The following is a 23,599-nucleotide window of genomic DNA, read 5'->3' on the forward strand; positions in this document are numbered from 1 at the left end:
TCAGCTTCCTAGGGCTCCGCCCATTTATTGGGTTCCCGTTTCAAAACACTTCTCACGGCACAGCCCTCCTCCTCTCCTTAGCCTTCATCTGGTTGAAGGCCACTCGAGGGCCAAGCGTCCGCGTCCCTTTCTGGCCAGTGCCATCCTGCTCCCCCAGTGCCCAGTCCCAAGTTGTCCACAGAATATCCGCATTCGTGAAATCCGGGGACGACTTTAGGAGCTGGCAGAGCTTTCTCAGGCCGCTCCCGGGTTCTGCACGACTCCATCTCTGACTTGGCTTGCAGAGCCTGGGTCGCACCCCGCAGGTCATTGGGGGTGCTGAGGCTCTCCCGCCCCGCCCTCGTGTTGCCACATCCTATTGGCGGGTGCCGGGGGCGAGGCGAGGAAGTCGGTTTACAGCGCTGCACTCTCCCAGGCTGGTCTAGGCTCCTCTCTGCTCGGCTCGGCACAGCTCGGCTCAGTTCAACTCCACTCATTCAGCTCTGCTTAGTACAGCATGCTGCGCGCCGCACTCACCACTGCCAGCCGCGGGCCGCGCCTGAGCCGCCTGTTGTCCGCCGCCGCCACCAGCGCCGTGCCGGCCCCCAACCAGCAGCCTGAGGTCTTCTGCAACCAGGTGAGACTCGCCTCTTGCAAGCCCCTGGACGGGACTCAGCGGACGACTCGGCCTCAGTTTCCCCTCCCAACGATCTATGCGCATGCTCTTTCCCCTGCCTATATGGCTGCACCGTGTATCCTCCTGGCCTGGGACAGTCGTGGGCCTCTATTCCCCATCGGTGCTGCCGCGGGTGGGTGTTGTGGAGTCGGTTCCCGGCCCGCCTGGTCATGTGTTCACTCAGAAGGCCCAGGCGTCCCAGCTCCTCTCTAAGATACCTCCTATTCTCCCCTACCCGTCTCCCACAGACCTGGGCCAGGGTTTTAGAAGGAAAGGCTGTGTCAGAACCGCACTGTGGCCGTTCTTACCCAATCAGGACTTTGGAGTGTTGTCTTAGAAACTGGTTGTGAAGTATTCCTTTTGTTTGTGCAACAAGTGGGACTTGGCTGCCCTCTTCTGTAGAATGGGAAGGCATTCAGGGCAGTTCTGATGGGTTATTTTGAGGCAGGATCTCATTTGGTAGCCCAGGCTTCTTGCTTCAGCCACTCCCACCCACTTTGTATTCGCACAAGCCATGCAAACCCTACCACCTAGCTACACCCTCCGCTCTTCAGTCCCCTCTACTTTGAGATAAGGTCTTACCAAAGGGCCCAGGCTGGCCTTAAACTTGAAGGATCGCAACATCAAAAAGAATCGAAATGACCACAAGAGAAGGATCAATAGCTTCGTTCCTCATGTTCACCCGAAGCCACGGCAGATTCTCAGGTCCTCATAAGTGCTCAGACTTGATTCAGTTTGGAGTGTGGATTGCAGGAGTGGAGTGAATTCTCCCCAGTGGCTGCACTTTTCTTTACCACCATTTTGAAATCACAGGAATCACAGGTTCGCTATAGGAATGCGTGCCATTGACCAGTTTACAACTGAGCAACTTACTGCGCACCCATCAAGAGCACTGTTAAGGCTTGTGGCCTTGCTTGGTTCTTTGCTTTTATGAGCTTGTGTGGGAGACAGTGTGCTGGCTACCTGCCACTTTTGTCCCTACACTCTGTCTCCTTGAACACTGTGCTTGGTTTATCTTGGGCCAGTACACTCAGCTGCTTTTCAGTGTTTTTGAGAACATAAACTCTCTGCCCTGGGGCAGTAGCTGGAGGGAACTCTAGAAACTGCTGAGCGTTGATGTGACATTATTGCAAACTCTGTTGCCAGGGACACCAGGGCTTGGAAGCAGTAGCTCTGGGTTCTGTCTGTATTGTGCTCCTGGATATCTCTATGGCAGTTACTAGGGCCACTTGCCCCAAGGAGCAGCCAGTGTGGCCTCGAGGTTGCTTCTGCAGAAACTGGGCTTGCTTCCAAGGGCACCTGCAGGGCCCGGGCATCCCAGGGGGATGCTCCTCTTCAAGCTTCTTGGGTCCCATCTGGATGGGGTCATGGCCTCACCATCTTGCCTGAGCAACACTAATTGAGTGATTGTGTCTGGGCGCATCTTCCTGGAGCTCTCTTGCCTCTTGTCCTGGGAAGGACCATAGGGTAAACTTGTTGGGTAAGTGATGAAGATGGTAGGTGGCTTCAGCTTCCCCAGAACAGATCCATGGGCATGGCTTCCAAACAAGGCACCTTTTACCCACATGTTCATTTCAGATTTCAGGGGCTGAAATTGACACCTTTGTCAGTGAAACTCGTTTTCACATTTAATTGTTTCCTTGTCAACTTGGAGAACAGTTAAGGTCTAGAAACGCAACTCCAGCACCAAGGGTGTGTGTATGGCTTCGTGCCTCATCCTCACCAGTTCTAAGTGCCAGTAACAGTAATGAATGTGAAAACCAGGTAGGATGCTGGCACCTTTAATCCCAACACTTGAGGTGTGGAGGCAAGGGGACCAGGAGTTCAAGGGGGGACAGAAAAGTCTGCCTACGCCCTGCCTCGGAAACAGGGAAAGAGTCTAAGACTTGGGTGGGCTCAGTTGTTAGAGGCTGAGACTGGGGGTGAGCTCTGTTGGAAGAGTGTGAGACTCGGGTGGGATCAGTTGGTAGAGTTTTTGCCAACCATGCAGGAAGCCCTGGATCTGAGCCCCAGCAATATATAACCCAGATGTAGTGGTGTGAGCTTTTGCAATCCCAGCATTCTGGAGGTGGAGGAGGAGGCTCAGAAAGTCAAGGTGATTATCAGCTGCATAGTGAAGTCAGCCTGGGTTATAGAACCCATCACAAAAGAAAAAACAATAACGAAGGGGTGTGCGAATCCACCTCACATTTAACTGCTAGCCTTGCCTCTGCTAGTGGATTCTTCATTCATCCAACAGATGCTTCCTGAACTCTCCAGGCCCAGCTAACAACATTCCAGATCCCCTGCCTTAGGATGCGCATGAGTAGAAAGTGGAGACAGAGACCTAAATGAAAGCGCAGCATGAGACAAAGCCGGGATGTTTGTGTAGGGTCAAGTCACACCAAATCGTAGGGTTGTAGTGAGGACAAAGTGGGGTGCTCCTCAGCCCTCTCCGTAGCCTTGAGCTTTATTACAGCTGTGTATGAGCTTGGACCACAGCTCTGTGTTGAGCCTACAATGCTGATAAAGTCCCTTACAGTCTAGGACCGTGGCTCAGTGGTAGAACACTGGCATCAGCCTTCTGTTGTGTAAGTGCTGAAAACTTGGGGTTTGTGTTTAAGGGAGTGAACTAACCCTGGCCGTGGCGCACACCTTTAATCCCAGCACTTGGGAGGCAGAGACAGGCGGATCTCTGTGAATTCAAGGCCAGCCTGGTCTACAGAGTGAGTTCCTGGAGGGCCAAGACTACACTGAGAAACCCTGTTTTAAAAAAAAAAAAATTCACCAAAAAGAGAGGGAAGGAGGGAGAGAGTGTATTAGTGGGGAGAGTGGGACCTTTCTGTGCATTAAATTGGGGTCTTTGTTTTTTAGCCTCTTAATCCTATACCTAGGGATGAAGGAGAACTGACAGCCAGGAAGGGAACTAGAGAAGGCTACATAATTTTCTTTAGAGTCATTGTTTATTTTACGTGTACGAGTGCTCTGCCTGCATGTGTATCTGTGTACATGTGTACACCTACTGCGTGAGGTGAGAAGAAGGCATCAGATCTGCTAGAACTGGAGTGATAGACAGTTGTGAGCCACCAAGTGGGTGCTGTGATTTGAACCTGGATCCTCTGGGAGAGCAGCCAGTGCTCTTAACTGCTGAGCCGTCTCTCCAGTCCCAGTGCTACACAGATGCACCCTCAGTATAGAATTGTAGCTAGCGGAAATTCCCTGAAAACATTCCACAGGCCCTTTGCGGAAGTTGCGTGTAAGAGTTCACATAGGCGCCGGGCGGTGGTGGCGCACGTCTGTAATCCCAGCACTCGGGAGGCAGAGGCAGGTGGATCTTTGTAAGTTCCAGGTCAACCTGGTCTACAAGAGCTAGTTCCAGGACAGGCACACCAAAGCTACAGAGAAACCCTGTCTCAAAAAACCAAAAAAAAAAAAATTCACATAGGCAATACTTAAAAATGGACACCTTTGTCCCAGGTGTAGGAAGGACCAGCCCACATGTGGAAGCTGGCGGAGTGGGCTGGTTCTTTCAATCCTGGACCATAAAGACTGCTTCAAGGGGGAAAGCGGCCTGCATTCTTCATAATACAAGATATTCAAACCTATTAAAACTGCACTAATCAAGCCTTGCCTCTAAACAACAGCTCACCGTGTACAGTATGCGCCAGTAGACAGGAGGGAACACCATCTAGGGCAGTGGTTCTCAACTTGTGGGTTGGGAACCCCTTGTCAAGCCTCTAGCTCTGAAAAATATTTGCATTATGACTCATAACAGTAGCAAAAATTATAGTTATGAAGTAGCAATGAAATGATTTTATGGTGTCACCACAACATGAACCATTAAAAAGGGTCAGTCAGCGTTAGGAAGGATGAGACCTGCTGTAGGGTGAGGTGAGCCTGGTGCTTTCCTGAGCGGCTAGGGAAGGGCAGGGAACACCTGTGTGGGTAAGGGTGCAAGAAGACTTTGGCTGTATTTTATTTGTTTAAAAGTGCATTTGCTCTAAGCAGGTAGTAAAAGACGAAGAAGTGGGAGCAGTCTCGATACACGGGCTGTAAAGCAGGAGATTCAAGACTTCAAGACCAGCCTGCTCTGCTGGACTCAGCCAGCCTGGGCTGGTGAGAGTAGCTCAGAAGGGGGTGGGGGCACTGGGGAGGAGAAGATGATGGTGCCAGTGATGATGATGGACCTCTGATAGGATAGACACTCTGCCCAAAAAGATCATCACTGTCCACAGAGTTAGACCCTGCCAAAACAAAACAAAGCACTGTAGACTATATGAACTGTCTTCCCACTGAGTCTCCAGAACCTCATAGAAAGGCCAGGGTGACCCACAGAGCCTGGAGATGTCTTTGGCAACCAGTGTTTTTAAAAACTATGGACCAGAAATAGTTGCATGTAACCTGCCTGCTTGAGTCTATTGAACACGCTTGAGCTGCAAGGTGGCTGGGCTGCGGTCATGTTTGTGGTGGGCAAGCTGAGTCTAGACTGTGTGGGTATGCATCTGCCGCAGTGCCTGCTCTAGTAACAACCCCAATTGCCAACCCCTACTACCTCTCTGGTCCTGGACGCAGTGCCTGCTCTAGTAACAACCCTGATTGCCGACCATTACTACCTCTCTGGTCCTGGACTGAGAGCTGTTTCCCGAACCTTCCCATCTGCTGATTTGCTTTTTTCTGAGACAGGGTTTCTCTGTGTAGCGCTGGCCGTCCTGGAACTCGCTCTGTAGACCAGGCTAGCCTCCAACTCACAGAGATCTGCCTGCCCCTGCCTCCTGGGTGCTAGAATTAAAGACCCTGTGCCACCACTGCCCAGTGCAGCTACTGTTCTTTAAGGCTGTCAGTTACTGTTGCTATCCCTACACCAAAGGTGAGAACTGGGGCTCAGGAGGGCCTTAGGCTGTAGGTTTGAAACCAGGCTTTGGTCTCCGCTCTGCCTATCTTGAACACATGTGTGTTACCTCATGAGTGGACCCTCTGGGAAAGAAAAAAAGTAAATATTCAAGGAAACATTTGATCAGACCTTTGAAGTCAGCAGGGAGGAGCCGTACTTGTACTGGCATTGGCGCCGCGCTTGGCAAGGAACTACCCTTGAGTAAATATTGAACTTACAAATGGTTGTTGTTTATGAAAGTAGCCATGGTTTTGTACCAAAGAAGCCGGAGACAGGATTACTTCCCGGGGACCTGATGTATCTGGGACTTGACATGAGCAGAATGTGAGAACAGTCAGATGGTGGCGCACGCCTTTAATCCCAGCACTCAGGAGGCAGAGGCAGGTGGATCTCTGTGAGTTCGAGGCCAGGCTGGTCTACAGAGTGATTTCCAGGGCAGACTCCAAAGCTACACAGAAAAACCCTGTCTCAAAACAAAACAAAACAAAACAAGACAAAAAGAATGTGAGAACAGACGGGGAGGTGGTGTTGGATTTGGCCAGGGTCAGGGGTCATGGTGAGAGAATTGCCAGCTGTTGAGCACAGGGACAAATTAAAGCGTTGATATCATAATGAAAGCTCTAAAACAGAACTAACTCCCTCTCCCCCGGGAGGTGACAATAAATACGGCAGTATCGAAAGCACTGGTCCTGGGGCAGGCAGAATAGGGGAGGACCGGGGTCAAGTGCCAGAACAGCTCAGGGAAGTCTGTGGCGTGGGAGTGGGGTTGACCCCCTTAGCCTTGACCACAAGCTAACCCTAGGAAGTTCTGGATGTTAAGAGTGTGGATATGTGTGGTATTCTGTGTTTATCTGGAACTTGACTCCTTGGGATCTTGCAATATCAAAAGGTAACATGAGATGCCCACTGGACTGGTTCCGTAACTGCTGTTTAAGAAGCAGATGAATGCTTGCCCAAGGCTCTGGGCCTTGGGTTTGACTATAGCTCAGAGGGTGAGGGAGGGGGCAGAGTAAGGAAATGTGGGTGAGATTGGGCATGGCTGATATGTGCCGGGCATAGTGATACTCAAAAGGCCGAGACAAGAGGATTGTGAGTTTTGGGTCAGCCTAGACTACATGTAGACTATCTCAAAAAATAAAGATAAAAAAGGAAGAAAGAAGAGAGAGAAAGAGCCAGAAGAATTCTCCAAACCAAACACTTTGGAATCACCCACACAGGAAGTGAGGTGCTTCAGAATCATGGGCTTTCTAGGAGGCCTTCTTTGAACATCAGAACCTGAAAGGGATTCCCAGGATGGTAGCTGTGTGCCGCGGGAAACCAGGCCGCCATCCACCTGCAGAACTACGTACCCAGGTCTAACAGCCCTTCAACCCTTCTGTCTGTCCTACAGGGACCGTGATCCACCTCCTGGGTCCCCCTTGCTGGGACACTCGTGCTTCCATTGGGAAGTCAGTCATGGGCCCTTTCCCTCTTGGGATGGTACTGATAGTGCCTGCTTCTGGAATGAAACCACCCTTGGGTGACCCATATGCCGATGAAGCCTCCTGCTTGTCCCAGCGTGGTGTTGACTGGCAGCTAAGGGCGTGGGGCTCTTGATATCCTGTTGTGTTAGCTGTTCCATCACCAAACACCATGGTGAGGAGGAAGAGCCACTGTCCTTCCTATTAAAGACAGTTCTAGAAGGCAGTGGGACCAGAAAGCACCAGTGTCGTTTATATTGTGGAATGTGAAAATGAAATTGTTGGCTTTTTTAGTTTAAAAACAAAGCAAATTTGGAGCCAGCGAGATGGCTCAGTGGGTAAATTGCGGCTGAGCCTGATGCCCTGAATTCAGTCCTCAGAACTGACTCCCAAGAGTTGGTCCTCTGACTGTGACTCACACACAGTTAATAAAAACAACTGAGGGCTGGAGAGATGGCTCAGTGGTTAAGAGCATTGCCTGCTCTTCCAAAGGTCTTGAGTTCAATTCCCAGCAACCACATGGTGGCTCACAACCATCTATAATGAGGCCTGCAGGAAGAATACTGTATACGTAATAAATAAATAAATAAAAATAAAATAAAAACAACTGACAAAAACAAAGCAAATAAACAAAACAACCCAAAAAGCTGGGTAAGACCCCGCACTCAGGAGGCAGAGGCAGGCAGATCTCTGAGTTCAAAGCCAGCCTGGTCTACAGGGTGAGTTCCAGGACAGCCAGGACTACACAGAGAAATCCTGTCTCACAAAACAAAGCAAAAACCACCAAGTTGGAATTCTTTCTAAAAGTTCCCTGCTTCCACAGGTCACAGCTACTGAGAAATATAATTAATTAGTCTTTTATTGGCCCCAGGGCATATATGTGTCTGGAATAAGCTGTCCTCTGTCAGGCCTGTGATTCCAGAGTCCACTCATCTTGCTCACAGCCCTGGCAAACCTAGCCATAGCTCCTGTGTCTTCCACCCCAGGCCAGGTGGAGAAGGCCCATGCTGTCTCTGTCAGCTGGCTTCTCAGGAACCACCCTGCCTTGGAGATGATGGGTAATGGCTATGGCGACATCGCAGTCGGGACCATGGCCCAGCCCTCTTATGTAAACAAGCCATCTGTTCCAGGAAAAGTTTAAGGTGCCTCAGCTCCCTGCCTGTGGAATGAGGCCTAGGACAGAGCAGTTACCAAATAGAAAGGCTGCTGTCCCCAGGCCTGTGGTGTGTGGTTACGGCCCTGGCTTACTCCAGGCCCCTTGCTCCCCAGTAAGTAACTCCCAGCGATTGGCGCTTTGAACCCGCTGCCCCCACCCCGCGTCCTTTGCCCCTTTAGCAGTTCTGCTGCCATACCTCAGGTCTCCCCTTCCCTCCCCACCTTTTCCAGACAACCTCAACTCTCTCTCTCTCTCTTTGAGATAGGGTATCACTATGTAGAACAGGCTGGCCTCGAACTCACAGAGATCCTCCTGCCTCTGCCTCCCAAATGCTGGGATTAAAGGCATACACCACCACATCTAGCCTAGTTTTCTTTAAGATGTACTCTTTGTGTTTTTGCCGGGATTAAGGGCATGTGCTACCAACACCTAACCCGTTGGGTCCCCTTTAATGGCGCCCCTTATTCCCTCCTAGTTTCACCATGGCCTGTGCTTGCTCACTGGGCCCCTCCTCCTCAGGACTTCAGCTCTGAGGGGCCAAGGCTTTGCTGTTTTGCCCCATGTCTGGCACGGGTGGTGGCTCTGGCTATCACTAGAGCTTACAGGATGCCAGGGGAGTGTCTGTGAAACCCCAATGACATGGGTAGACACTGTTTTGATTTTGCTTCAGATTCAGACTGTCAGCTCCCAATCTGTGTGTTCTAGAAGAGAAAGTGGGAGCTAGAAGAACCTCCTCTCTGTCATGATGACTGGATTCAGCATGTTATGTAAGGCAGGCCTTGGTTTGGGGCCAGGAGGGCTAGGAGCCTGGACTCTGCCCTTTTGTGCTTCTGAAGGCATTTTTCTGGAAGCAGGGCTAAGTGAGAGCGCTCTCCCCTCTTGGCTCCCAGTGTTTGCGGTGAGATGGTGGGAGGGGGTTGTCAAGGAAGAAATGGGGACCCTGAGCTCAGGAACCTCTGATTTCATCAGCCAAGAAGAAAGGACACGTTGGTGACAGTCATTCTAACAGACCAGAAGAATGACACAGCATATTCCAGACTTAGCCTCAGCACAGGGACAATGTAGGGAGTGGCCTTGTGGGGCATGTATTTGGGTGTCCACTTAGTCTGACCAGCCCACCACCCTCTCCCTGTCTCTCCCCTTCTCCGCCCCCACCCCTCGATTTCCTGATGTTTATAAACTACTCATGAGGATCTTTTCAGGGTAAATTCATGGAGTATCTGTCATGCGGGAAGAGCTGAGAAGCTGGGTGACTCTTGGTCTGTGATCTTTAGTTGTAGATGGCTGCCCCATGTAGGGTGGCAGCAAGAGACAGCCTGTGTCCAGCTGATGGCAAGGAACTGCACACCTGTTGTCTCCATGACCTCTCATACAGCCCTCAGAGGAATTGGGTCAGACTTCTGAGACTCATTTCCCCGTTTTCCAGTGCGAGGCAGGTAGACACCAGTCCATATCTCTCTGAGACTCATTTCCCCATTTCCCAGTGCGAGGTGGGTAGACTGCAGTCCACAGGTGCTGGGGTTATGCACATGAGCCTCCATGCTTAGTTCTTAAGGCGATCCTTTGGGAACAAGTGCTCCCACCTTGCAGACAGACCTGGACTAGGACTGGACACTGTAGTTGGAAGTGGGCCGGTAATGAGGCCTTGGCGTCCTAAAGCTTGGGTTTAAGTCCCTGGCTCTGTGTGAATGTGAGCCCAGAGCCAAGCTTCCCCGTGCCCTGGTGGCCTCCTGTGTGTGGTGGAACAGATGGAATTCTGGTGCTGATACTGACAACTGTTTTGGGAATGCAGGCTGTGGAGTGTAGACAAGGAGCAGGGGACAGTGGGAAATCAAGCGAGTTCTCCTTGCCCTCTAGCCCAGCCCTCTGGTGCCCTCCCTAACTCCTCCCTGTACCACCGAGCCATGTAGGGATCCCTGAGTCTGTGCCACCCACACCCATCCCTGAGTCCTCTTCTGCATTACCTCAGATCCTCACTTCCCCTCACTTCATATTGAACCAAGAGGAAGAGGAGAGGTCACACCATGCCCAGGGGCCCAACCTGGCATGGCACAGGTGACCCGGAGCCCAGCTCTGAGGTATTAAAGTTTTAAGTCTCACACCCACGTCCCTTACTGGGAACTATACAGGTCTAGGATTAAAGTAACAAATTACTTAAGATGAGTATCAGTAGATACAAAATGACACATGCATAGCTTGACAGTCTAGGTCATGTTTACACATACCTGGCCAGATTCCAGCAGTGATCAGCTCTGCCTTGCAGTGAGAACAAGTGAATGGCACAGAAAGCTTGGCCTCCTGGGATCCCTAATCACCCACTGCAGTCAGCATGGGTGCCTGCCTCATGCCAGGGTGCTGCCAGGGCTTGCCACCTTAGGGAGGGGAATTACAATGGGCTCCGCCCTGTAGGTGAGGAAGAAGGCTGGAATTACAGAAGTCCCTGGCCCTGGGGACAAAGCCAGGAACAAATGTTCGGTCTTCAGTCCAAATTCTGCCTCCAGCCTACGTCTTTGATCACTGACGTGGGCCACTATCCCTCTCCGGGACAGTGCCTGGCCTGGAAATTACTCATAGTGTGTACTGCAGAGATGAGTGGATAAGCAGAGTCCCTCGCTTGTGCAGTCTAGAGTGCGGATGGCTAGCTGGGCCTGGTGGTGCACACGCCTTTAATCCCAGCTTTCAGGAGCAGAGGCAGGAGGATCTCTGTGAGTTCGAGGCCAGCCTGGTCTGCAGAGAGTTTTAGGACACCCAGGGATATATACAGAGAGACTCTGTCTCAGAACAACAGAAATAATAAAGAAGACGGCCACAAGTGTTTTCCCGTTCTTCTAAGGGAAAGTGGGTTTCCCCCACCCTGGACTGGGTCTGTGACACATTCTCACCTATAGACTTCAGTCACGACTGCGATTTCTGGAGCTACGCTCGGGGAACTCTCCCAGCCTTCTTCTGGGTTTGTGGTTTTGACCTGGAACCCGCAGCCCTTTGCTGCTGATCTTTGTCTCCTCGTCTCCGCCATGTTTGCGAGAGTTTTTCCCTTTTCCCCTGAGGTGGTCCGTGGAGTGGAGAGCCGGCCTGAGGACTTTTCTCACTCTCGTTGCAGATCTTCATTAACAACGAGTGGCATGACGCCATCAGCAAGAAGACGTTCCCCACCGTCAACCCTTCCACGGGAGAGGTGATCTGCCAAGTCGCAGAAGGGGGCAAGGTGAGGCCCGGTGACTTCTAGCTGCGCTTCCTGGGTAGGATCTCATCCGGTAGCCCAGGCTGGCCTGGAACTGTGCCCGTCCTTCCGGCTGTGCCTCGAGTGTGGAGATTACAGGTTATGTGCCACCACACAGCACACAGTTGTTGTTCTGTGTGTTTGTATGGCTGAAATATGACCACATACGTGTTTCACATCCCTAACTTAAAATCACCAAGCAGACATTTGAAATAGGAATCTGTGGCCGTCTCCATTACATTAGTGTGCTGGATGGCGGCTGGGCTGTCTTTTTTTTTTCTCCTTCTCCCCTTCAGATAGGGTTTCTCTGTGTAGCTTTGGAGCCTGTCCTGGAAATAGCTCTGTAGACCAGGCTGGCCTTGAGCTCACAGAGATCCTCCTGCCTCTGCCTCCCAAGCGCTGTGATTAAAGGTGTGTGCCACCACCGCCCGCCACTGAAGGTAGTGCTCTTAACTGCTGAGCCATTTCTCCAGCCCACGGAGTCCCGTCTAAGGATTGACTCATGAGGTCTCTCACTCCCAATGGCCAGGAATCTCCTTCCCAGCATACCCCCTGATGAGGCCTATGTTTGCTGCTGAGATTTGGGGCCCTGGAGAACTGTTTGGGGATGATTTCCTGCAGTGGCCCATAGTGACCGGCCTGTGGCATGCTTGGGAAGCATTTACTGCCGAGGTCTGAGCTCCCAGGGTGGCTGTTTCACAGGAGGATGTGGACAAGGCGGTGAAGGCTGCGAGGGCAGCCTTCAAGCTGGGCTCACCATGGCGCCGCATGGACGCATCTGACAGGGGACGGCTGTTGAACCGACTGGCCGATCTCATCGAGCGGGACCGAACCTACCTGGCAGTGAGTCCTGGGCCCTCTTTCCCTCACGTCCCACGGCTGAAGAAGCCCATAGCATCCCCTGATCGTTCAGAAGCCTTGTTGCCCCTAGGTCATAATGGCGTCTGATGGATGGACACTTTTGGAGTCCTCCTATTACCAACCAGAGGAATCAGTGTCTGTCCTGATTCGGTGGGTGTGGCCCAGATCTCAGATTTCCGAGGAGGGAGGGAAAGAAGAATGTTTTTCTCACACAGGCCTTCCCTAGTGGTCTGCAGGGCCAGTCACCTCCCCTGAGCCCCTCTGCATGGTGGGCTCTCACCCTGGCCACCCTGTTGGGAGAACCCAAAGGCAGCCCCTTTCTCTGTGGTGGTAGCCAGAGTGAACTCTCCAGGTACACTGTGGCATCAGCTCTTAGAACCTCGGATAAAGTCCTCAACATGGCTGGGCTCCACTGCCCAAGCCAAGCCAGGCTGTGCCCCTTCACTTTTTGACAACCAAACTCCTTGGAGCCCTGGGACCTTTGCACACACTGTCCCCCTGCTGCTGAGGCTTATCACTTCCTCCCCATGTATCTCCTGCCCCCTCCCCAGCCTTCAGACTTAGCCTTGGTTGGCATTTCCGAGATGGAGCAAGAGAGATGGGTTTTCTTCCTAGCGTGAGTAGCGGATGTGACTAACAGATCCTTGTCACCACGCTCTTCCTCTGAAGGCTCTCTCTGCTCATTTCCGCATTCCCTCCAGCTGGATCTGGCAGAGGCCAGAGTTTAGTGACACCTGGGAAGTGAGTGAAGCTGGCTTTTCTCCTCTCCCTGCCTCTCGAGAAGCTGGGGCAGTGGTCTGGAAATGTCCATGACATTCAGTGGTCCAGCGGAGATTCCCACCCTGAGCTTCCATCCGTCACTGGCCACCTTGTTTCTCTTCATTCCTGAGCTCACACATCTCTGCTGACCTTGCTTTCTCGCCAGGCCCTGGAGACCCTGGACAATGGCAAGCCTTACGTCATCTCCTACCTGGTGGATTTGGACATGGTCCTGAAATGCCTCCGGTATGGGCTCCTGTTTCCAGGTCTGGCCATTGAGAGAAGGGAGGGGGTGATGTTGGGAGGTAGACATAGAACTAGAAGGACGCAGAAGGCTCTCGGGGACCGGAACCTGTCAACTGTGTCAACCGACCACCAGAACTGGTCCTCTTTGTGTTCTCGTCTGTCTTGAGTTGTGTTTGGTAATTTCTGAGTCCTTGGAACTGGCTGTTTATCTGAGGGATCTGATGTGTTGGTCTTTGGTTGTCCCTGGCTTCCAGGAGTCTTTTCTGTGCTCCACTCTACTTTCTGCTTTTAGTCTCTTGGCCTGGCCAAAAGGCTCGCCAGTCCTTCTCCTTTGTTCTGGTCTGATCATAGACATCTTACTGATCAAAAAGTCAGGATAATTTGTCTTGGGGTTTGCCCATTGCAGTCAGTAGCGAGAGACAGGTCCCTTTTTTCCTCCTATCTTGCTACACATGGCTTCTTCAGGGCCAGCCTTCATGTTGCCATTCCTTAGATGGAATGGCAATGTCCTGGGGAGGTTCTGCAACCTGCAGAACCTGCACAGGCAGTGTGGACAGACTGTGGTGCCAACAGTGGCTGGCAGGTGGACACAGTGCCTGAATGGCAGTTGCCTTCCACAGGGGGAGTGGGTCTGGTCATGACTGCCAGGGAAGGTGCTGCTAGCATCTGCTGCAGAGTGAGACCCGACCCGCAGAACAGGCCCCTACAACAAAGTGTCAGACGTGCTGAGGCTGAGAAACCTGAGCTCCACCCTGGTCAGCTTTGGCAGACCCTATGAACTTCCGGAATCTTCCTTCTACAAACCGCCTCACCTCATTCTGAATCCTCCCCCTTCCTTCCTTCCCCAAGGCATGGCCATTACATGCCTTGAATGCACACTGGCTGTTCCCCAGCCATGATGCTTTTCTGTCACCCGTGTTCTTGTGATTGCGATAATTAACTTTATGAGGTGAGGCTAGTCGGGGAAGTGCTGGCCTTTGATGGGTCTGCTGTCCTCCAGGTCATACCCATGATCCTCCAGTGCTGGACTGGCACAGCAGACACATGTAAATAAATCTACATGCTTAGTTAAAAGACCGCGTCCCCAGAGAGGTGGTTGAATGAGTGGGAAGTAGGCTCTGGCCATGGACCTGGTGTTTGTCAGTAGCTTTGCAAGTGATTCTGAGGCTCCAAAGTTTAATTATGGGGAGAGGGGTTGCCAGTCCTGGTGGTCATCCACTTCTCTCTGGGAATAATCCAAATGCCAGGGAGGTTATCAGTGCCATCTAGGGCATCTCTCTTTCTGCCAGGTATTGCAAGCTAGACACCAGCTAACGCTTGGATTTTTTTCTTTTTTTAGCTATTACGCTGGCTGGGCTGATAAATACCACGGGAAAACCATTCCTATCGATGGCGACTTCTTCAGCTATACCCGCCACGAGCCTGTGGGCGTGTGTGGGCAGATCATTCCGGTGTGTACCAGCCCCTCTGGAAGTCAAAGTTGGAGGGGGTGAGGCTGGGGGCCAGCCATGCTCATTGCGAAGTAGGGTTCTGCAGGTGGCATTGGAAGGTGACTGGGTGTTGGCTGAGAAAACAGGCTTTGGCAAGTCACCTGGGATGGGTTAGGTCTGATCCAGCAAAATCATTAATCCCTTTTAAGGCTCCATTCTCCATCTGAACAGTGGCAGGCTTGAGTGTGAGGAGATAATGATCAGGAACTCACAAGGCACCAATATTGCGAGCCACCGTCACGCACTATCAGCTACCTACCCCAAGCGTCATCCAAACCCATGATTAAATAGTAGGGGCCTCAAGAGTGGCCCTTCCTGCCACCTGCTGTGTCTCTCTGAGGAGGACTTGCAGTTGGTGACTGTTGTTTTGCACAGTGGAACTTCCCACTCCTGATGCAAGCGTGGAAACTGGGCCCAGCCTTGGCAACTGGAAACGTGGTCGTGATGAAGGTCGCTGAGCAGACTCCCCTCACCGCGCTCTATGTGGCCAACTTGATCAAGGAGGTGTGTGGCTTGTTTCTGCTGTGTGACCTCTATATATCCTAGCATGGCTTGCTCCTTAACCAGAGGGGAGCTCTGCCCTCAGTACCTTAACCAGAGGGGAGCTCTGCCCTCAGTACCTTAACCAGAGGAGAACTCAGTCCTCTGTACCTTAATCAGAGGAGAACTCAGTCCTCAGTACCTTAACCAGAGGAGAACTCAGTCCTCAGTACCTTAACCAGAGGACTCAGCCCTCAGTACCTTAACCAGAGGAGAACTCGGTCCTTAGTACCTTAACCAGAGGACTCGGCCCTCAGTACCTTAACCAGAGGAAAACTCAGTCCTCAGTACCTTAACCAGAGGACTCGACCCTCAGTACCTTAATCAGAGGAGAACTCGGTCCTTAGTACCTTAATCAGAGGACTCGGCCCTCAGTACCTTAACCACACTGGGCCTGCGTACAACACCTTCTGAAGGATGAAAGCCACTCCTCTGAGCTGTCACCTCACAGGGAACTCCTTGTCCCGACTCCAGGGTGGCTCATGCCGTACAGGGTGGCTTTCATTTGCTTGTGTTCCCGGTCACTGTTGGGGAAAAAGGTGTTTCCTGGGAGAAGCAGGCTGACTTCAGGTCTCCTGACTTCCTCTACAGGCAGGCTTCCCTCCTGGAGTGGTCAATATTGTTCCTGGATTCGGCCCTACTGCCGGGGCTGCCATCGCTTCCCACGAGGACGTGGACAAAGTGGCGTTCACAGGATCCACTGAGGTGAGGTGCTCAGGTCTGCAGCTTGGCGGCTCACTGAGGTGAGGTATCTCAGGTTGCAGTGTGGCGGCTCAGGCTCCCCCCACTCAGCGGCTGCTCCCTCCAGAAGAGTCGGGTTCTGTCCCAGAACAGGACTGTGACCTCTGTGGTCTGCTGGCCTCCCTGGGTGCTGTTAGGAAGGATCAGCATCCTGTGGAATAAGGAGGCCAGGACTAGCTGACTTCAGAAAGCCCAGGTGCTGGTCCAGGCCTTGCCAGTGTATCCCTGAGACCCACAAGGTGTCCAGAGGCCCTGCTCATTTCCTTTGAGACCAGGATGGTGGCTTTAACCTCAGCATTCAGGAGGCGGGAGCAGGAAGATCCATAGCTGAAGAAAACTTTAGCTACATAGCAAGTTTGAGGCTAGCCTCAGCTACGTGAGACCTTGCCTCAAAAAAATCAAAATAGGGCACACACCTTTAGTCCCAACACTCAGGAAGCAGAAGCAGACGGAGCTCTGTGAGTTCAAGGACTCATGACTGTCAGAGCTACACAGTGAGATCCTATAAGAGAAAGGAAAGAAGGAAGGAAGGAAGGAAGGAAGGAAGGAAGGAAAGAAGGAAATCAAAACAGCAACAGTAACCAAAACCAGGATGACAGTGTCTGTGCGTATAGTGGAGACGGCACGGGCAGGGCCTGGGTTCTGGAGTAGTACCTCAGAGCAGCTCAGACTTGCTGTGCAGCCGTGGCATATTAGGGTTCCCCCCTCATTTGTTTATTTATTTATTTGTTTGCTTGCTTGCTTGCTTGCTTTGAGATAGGATCTCTACATAGCTGTGGCAGAGATCCATCTGCCTCTGCCTCCCGAATGTGGGGACTAAAGGCGCCACCACGGCTTGTGTTGGTTTTCTTTTTGTTGTGACCAAGAACTGACAAGAAGCAAGTTAAAGGAAGGACAGATTACGGCTCAGTTGGCTCAGTTATGGGGAGGGGCATGGCAGCAGCCTGAGGGTGCTTGCTCACGTCTGTGCAGAGTAGGGAAACAAGACAGGAAATGCCACACAGCTATAACCGCCCCCCAATGACCCACAGTTCCTCTATCTGGACCCAGGTTTCTAAAGGTCCCATAGCTTCCCAAAGCACTGCCACCAGCTGGGGACATTTGACAGTCACTGACACTTGGTGAGCCCACATCCTTGAGCCTCTACATCCTGTGTGTGAGGTGGTGAGAACCAAGCTGATCACAGGCTTCCAACCAGGGCGTCCAACATGGCTGCTTAGGGAGGAGGAGCGAGTGAATGAATGAGGACCAGGGCTGTTACTGAGCTACTCCATCTTGGAGGGATGGAGACAAGGACCCAGAGAGCCCTTACACACACTGTCTTAGAAGCTGGAACACATTTCTTTCCAAAAGTGAGCAGGCCCAACCCGGAAATCACAGACGTTCAAGAGGGGACACTAATAGTGTAACAAGGGCGAATTTCAAGCCGCTGTACCTACCAGGTCCTTCCACACACTGCCCGCCCTCAGTCTCCAGGGCCTCCCTGCAGAGATGAGTGTGGGCCAGCTTTGGGCCAGGCTCTGGGTATGTGGAGGTGAGAAGCTCCCTGTCCTGGCCCTCATAGAGTACACAGCACACTGGGGACAACATTCAGCTGGGAGGGAGGTCACACCATAGTTTGACTGGGTCCTGCCTCCCCGTTGACTACCCAAGTGACTGGTTGTGCGGCTTGGCCACTCCGAGTCTCTGCCCCCTCATCTCTAAGCCATTCCACCCTCTGAGAGCATCGGGAGGGCTGACTTCAAGCACCAGTACCTGGCACAGGCCCATGTGTGAGCCAGTTAGTTACTGTCACCGTTGTCTAGAGCCCAGTGGCAGCACTGGGAGGTGAACTCTTTGGGTCTCTTGGGATTTGGTGACTCCCTGTGTGGAGGAGCAATTAGCTTTCTTCCCCGCTAACGGCAGACCATGTGTCTATGTCCCCACAGGTTGGTCACCTAATCCAGGTTGCCGCAGGAAACAGCAATCTCAAAAGAGTGACCCTGGAGCTTGGGGGGAAGAGCCCCAACATCATCATGTCAGATGCTGACAGTAGGTTATGGAGCTGCAGGGAAGGGCCCAGACTCCAGCATGACTGCTGTGGGGGTCCCTGTGGTCTGGCTTTGACCTCTCCCTACTCATTCCCTCAGCAGAGCCAGCCTAAGCCCTGTACTGATCACCCACAGGCCACTAGGCCACCATACCTCAGCACATCCTCTCCCCCTCTCTGGAACACTTCCTTCCTTCTGTATCTTTCCCGGTTGCCAGTCCCCACAAAGGGAAGAAGGTTCCATTTTATTCTGACCAGGCCCTGGCCCCCAGCAGGCACTCACCCTGACAGCGTGCTCGGGTTGTGTGGGTGAGCAGTGCTGGGGTTAGCGGACTCTTCTCACGCCACCTCTCTGTCTGCTGCCCCCTCTTCACAGTGGACTGGGCTGTAGAGCAGGCCCACTTCGCCCTTTTCTTTAACCAAGGCCAGTGCTGCTGCGCTGGCTCCCGGACCTTCGTGCAGGAGGATGTGTATGAGGAATTCGTGGAGCGCAGCGTTGCGCGGGCCAAGTCTCGGGTGGTCGGAAACCCCTTTGACAGCCGGACTGAGCAGGGGCCGCAGGTAAGCCTGCCAGCCACGGCTGGGCCTGCAGCCCAAAGCCGGCAAGGTGAAGCCAAAGGGGCGTGGCCCAGAGTTGATGGGACTGGGTACATGTCTCCTCTGCTGGGTACCAGCTGTGTGTCCTGTTGGGGTAAGCATGAGCCTTCAACTGCTTCCTGAGCCCCACATTTATGCAGGGTTCATAAACCTTGGAAGGAGTGCAGATGCCAAATCTGCACAGGACACCTGCTACTGAGCCAGTTCCTAAGCCGTTATTCCCTAAGCCCCTGTGCTTTTGTGTTTCCATTTTGTTGATGTCAGAGTTTAAAGAGAGAAACATTGACGTGCCTTTCTCTGGCAATAAAAGATGCAGGGTCTCTCTTGGGTATTATATTTGCTTCTTCAAGACCTTGGTCCCCTTCCTGGCTACGTCTGGCCTCATGTTCTCTGCCAGAGATAGGCCTGGCTCTAGCTTCTCCATCACTTTGGTCTCTCTCACAGGTGGACGAGACTCAGTTTAAGAAGATCCTTGGCTATATCAAGTCAGGACAGCAAGAAGGGGCGAAGCTGCTGTGTGGTGGAGGTGCTGCTGCCGATCGTGGCTACTTCATCCAGCCCACCGTTTTCGGAGACGTGAAAGATGGCATGACCATTGCCAAGGAGGAGGTCAGTACCTCAGCCGTGTCCTGGAGGCTGCCCTTAGCAAGAAAAAGTGGGTGATTTGGTCTGGTGTCTTGACTGTGCCCCAAACTTTGATTTTGAGTCACCTCCTTGCCTAGAGTAAGTTATTTGCAGTGTGATTCTGATACATCACTCTCCCCTTCAGCTTGGGGCTTTCCACCACAGGAAGACCATATATCCCTTAGCCTTCATAGCCTAGTCCATAGGAAGACCATTATATCCCATAGCCTTCATAGCCTAGCCCACAGGAAGACCATATATCCCTTAGCCTTCATAGCCTAGCCCACAGGAAGAACATATATCCCTTAGCCTTCATAGCCTAGCCCACAGGAAGAACATATATCCCTTAGCCTTCATAGCCTAGCCCACAGGAAGAACATATATCCCATAGCCTTCATAGCCTAGTCCATAGGAAGACCATTATATCCCATAGCCTTCATAGCCTAGTCCACAGGCCTTTGTATTCTAGCCCCTGGGAATCATGAATCTAGGAATGGACTCATATGGCCCTTTCCATCATCTTGACCCACGAAAGACGTTGGATGAAGTCCATGGGTGACTCCCCACTATAACTCTGATACCCTTCCCCCCACTTGTCCCAGCTGGGTTAAACCTCCAAGCCGCATGCAGGACAGCATAGTACCACCCTTTTACGTGCTAGTGAGAATGTTCTGGAAGGTCGAGAATGCCTGTGCTTGTTCTCCAGCGGCCTGTGACATGGTTTAGTCTCCATGACAACTGAGGCTCATGGACATCCTCGTCACCCTCTTGTCCCCTGTCCCCTCAGAATCAGCCTTTTTTTTTTTTTTTGTGGAAACCTAGTTCTTCTCAGTGGGAATCCCCACTCCATTTCCCTCCTCCCCACTTGCTGTGAACTGTCCTCTCCTCCCTGGCTCTCAGGCCCCTCTGTTCCCGCTCCATGTATGTGCTGGTTACATGATAGTCAGATGGTCACAATGGTCAGTTCCAGCCGGTTCTCAGTGGTCTCTGGGGCAGCAAGCTTTTCACGGAGGTCGTGGTTTCTGACCTGCTGGAGCTATCTGCAGAAGTGGCCTGTTCTGGAAACCACAGGCCATTTCACAGTCGCTGCTCAGAGGCCAGTCTCTGCCTGTGCCTGGGTTAAATTCTCTGTGCTAAGTTCATACACTAACATAGCCCCTGCGCTGTGGGACTATTTAGAAGTCAGATAACTGCGCACAAAGCAGGGGCTGCCTAAAAAGTGGCCGGTCCTTAATCACTTCCCTCTCTTTGTGTTTCGTTGTTTGTTTCTTAAAGATTTATTATGTATACAGTGTTCTGTCTACATGTGTGCCTGCAGGCCCGAAGAGGGCACCAGATCTCATTATAGATGGTTGTGAGCCACCATGCGGTTGCTGGGAATTGAACTCAGGACCTCTGGAAGAGCAGCCAGTACTCTTAACCTCTGAGCCATCACTCCAGCCCCCTTTGTCTTTCTTTTTTTTTTTTTTTTTTTTTTTTTGGTTTTTCAAGACAGGGTTTCTCTGTGGTTTTGGAGCCTGTCCTGGAACTAGCTCTTGTAGACCAGGCTGGTCTCGAACTCACAGAGATCCGCCTGCCTCTGCCTCCCGAGTGCTGGGATTAAAGGCGTGCGCCACCACGGCCCGGCTTGTCTTTCTTTTTTTAATATATTTATTTATTTATTATGTATACAATATTCTGTCTGTGTGTATGTCTGCAGGCTAGAAGAGGGCATCAGACATCATTACAGATGGTTGTGAGCCACCATGTGGTTGCTAGGAATTGAACTCAGGACCTTTGGAAGAGCAGGCAATGCTCTTAACCACTGAGCCATCTCTCCAGCCCCCCTTTGTCTTTCTTGAGCGTGGATGCAGTGTAGTTCTGGACTGGTCAGGTCTCAGGTTCAACAGTATCCACTGTTCACCATCCGCGAACACCTGTCAGCTTCTCTTCCTCCCCCTCCGCCCCCCAGATCTTTGGACCAGTGATGCAGATTCTCAAATTCAAGACCATAGAGGAGGTCGTGGGGAGAGCCAATGATTCCAAGTATGGGCTGGCAGCAGCTGTCTTCACGAGGGACCTGGATAAGGCCAATTACCTGTCGCAAGCCCTCCAGGCTGGCACTGTGTGGTAAGAACCTCCCAGTAGCTACTCTTCAGCCTAATACAATATCCCCCCAAGCAGCGTCTTCTGGATTCCCTAGAATCGGGGCATTAGACCAGAGCTGTCCAGCCATATCATCTTCCAGAGCAGGTATCCCCGAAGCCAGAGACGGGCCACCTTTCCTAGCTGTGGGCTGAGCGCATACACAGTTGCTGCTTCGCCATTGGTAGGACTAGAGAAAGAACAGATGTGGACTGGGCTCTGTAGAGATCAGCACCCTCAACTTACCTGATGGAGTGTGGGTAACCTTGGCAACGTGATGTTAAGTGAAAGAAGCCAGGTGCTGCAGGCCATAGACAAGGGTGCTCCATTGGTGGATGCTGGGCCTGGGGAGAGGAAGTGGGAAGAGACCATTAACGGGATGCAGTGATTCTTTTCAGGGTATTACAAATAATCGGGTGTTAGTGGGAAAGGTTCTCCAGGATTCTGAATGTCACACAAACCACCAAGCTGGGCCCTTCTTCAAAAAACACTTTTTAAGCATGTGTATGTGCATGTGTGCACATGCCTGTGTGTGCGTATGTGCATGTGTGTTTGTGTACACGGATACACATGACACAGTGTGGAGGGGAGGGCTTTCTGTCATGCGGGTCCCAGGAACTGAACTTGGTTGCCAGGCTTGGTAGCAGGCCTGCGCCCACATGACAAGCCGTGTCACCACCCTGAGCCACATGGTTTTAAATGCTGAATTTTCATTTAAATTTTAATAGTTTTTTTATATTTTTGGTTGTGAGCCTAGCCTTTAATGGCTGAGCCATCTCTCTAGCCCTAAATTTTAATAATTTTTGACTTAGAAGAGGGGGAAAGGCCTAGCTCCTATTAGCCAAGATGACCCATTCAGATTGGAAGCTGGTACGTGTGTGTTGGTGCCCCTGTGTGACCACCCGTGCACAGATGAGGCTGACACGAGTGTCTCACGTGGCCTGCCCTAGCCTCCTCCGTGTCCCATTCTCCCTATGAGACTGTGGAGCCTCGAAGGGCCTGGAATGGCACGCAGCCCCTCACAGCGACCTGTGTTCTCATCTCCCATAACAGGATCAACTGCTACGACGTGTTTGGAGCCCAGTCCCCGTTTGGTGGCTATAAGATGTCGGGGAGCGGCAGGGAGCTGGGCGAGTACGGCCTGCAGGCCTACACTGAAGTGAAGACGGTAAGCGTGTGTGGGCGCCTGCGGCCTGGCCTCTCCTGTCTTGCTCACGTCTCTCACTGAAGCCAGAGCCGCCACAGAAGAGGTTAGACACAGTCTCTAGGGTCTTACCCGACCAGGCCCACACGGTAATTTGCCAAGGAGTTGATTAGCCTGAGAGAAGGCAGGACCCCAGTTGGTGGAGTCAACAAGATGGCTTCCAGTAAGAGGCATGAAGAGGCACAGCTGCCAAGCCACCCTTGTCCAAGTTCTCCTCAGGGACGTAGCTCAGAGGGTGACAGTGCTGTGGACTCAGTGCCCCGTGTGTCAGTGTCTCCAGCCACAGAGTGCAGATTCTTTTTAAAGTGACCTGTCACACACATGGGAAATGGAGGTAGAGCCAAATTTGAGAACACTTTGTACCTACAACTGAGATACAGTTGTGTGCTATTCAGGCCTTTCTCTGCTGTGGCTGCAGCCTTGGCCTCTTCCTCAGCGTTACCCTGTGGGAGACCCCTTGTGTGTGTGTGTGGGGGGGGGAGGAGCTGTACAGTGCTGGATGTTACAGATTCCTGTCCTCAGCACACCAGAGTCCACTAAACTGTGGTTGTTCCCAAAGTCCAAGAAAGGGCCTCCAGACACTGCCAGATGGCGGGAACCTAGGAAGGGGACAGGGTGTGATCTCCCACAGAGGACAGCCTGCTGCCAAGGAGATGTGAGAAAGAAGATGGGCTGTTGTTGCAAAGGGACCTGCTGGCACTTGCCAAATGTGAAGAATAACAGCTTCTCTGAACCCTTCACAGGTCACAGTCAAAGTGCCGCAGAAGAACTCATAAGGAGCACGCCAGCTTCCTCACCCAGCACCAAGCATAGTCGCCTCCAAAGAGAAACCCTTTCACCAAAATGTCGGCCAAGAAAGTCAGAGCTTGATAAACAGGGCGGGCTGGTGGGGCAGTTTGTGTGGAAAATCCTCTATAAACTCGATCAGAGGATGGGGCTCACGCAGAACACTTACCCAGCACATGCAAGACCCTAGGTTCCAACCCCATGCTGCAAATGAGCAATAAAAACCCACTGATCAAG

At 52.1% G+C, this 23,599-nt stretch overlaps 1 protein-coding gene across 1 annotated transcript; it reads left to right on the forward strand.

Moving 5' to 3' along the window:
* The first annotated feature begins 208 nt into the window (after positions 1–208).
* Aldh2 (aldehyde dehydrogenase 2 family member) lies at positions 209–23,599 on the forward strand. The gene is made up of 13 exons (XM_041649028.1): positions 209–616; positions 11,242–11,346; positions 12,064–12,204; positions 13,148–13,227; positions 14,567–14,678; positions 15,093–15,221; positions 15,849–15,962; positions 17,927–18,029; positions 18,404–18,588; positions 19,069–19,233; positions 21,200–21,357; positions 22,426–22,540; positions 23,320–23,599. The coding sequence occupies exons 1-13, from the start codon at positions 497–499 to the stop codon at positions 23,350–23,352; spliced, it is 1,560 nt and encodes a 519-aa protein (XP_041504962.1). The 5' UTR covers positions 209–496; the 3' UTR covers positions 23,353–23,599.

This window comes from Microtus oregoni, unplaced genomic scaffold (genome assembly GCF_018167655.1).
Source record: "Microtus oregoni isolate MIOR12 unplaced genomic scaffold, Mior012 000003F_ref0000135, whole genome shotgun sequence".
NCBI classification, from domain to species: domain Eukaryota; kingdom Metazoa; phylum Chordata; class Mammalia; order Rodentia; family Cricetidae; genus Microtus; species Microtus oregoni.

Coding starts and splice junctions, on each gene's coding strand:
- Aldh2 (XM_041649028.1), top strand. CDS start 497: ATGCTGCGCGCCGCACTCACCACTGCCAGCCGCGGGCCGCGCCTGAGC. Junction 18,030..18,403: donor CATCATGTCAGATGCTGACA/GTAGGTTATGGA, acceptor CCCTCTTCACAG/TGGACTGGGCTGTAGAGCAG. Junction 21,358..22,425: donor CTCCAGGCTGGCACTGTGTG/GTAAGAACCTCC, acceptor CTCCCATAACAG/GATCAACTGCTACGACGTGT.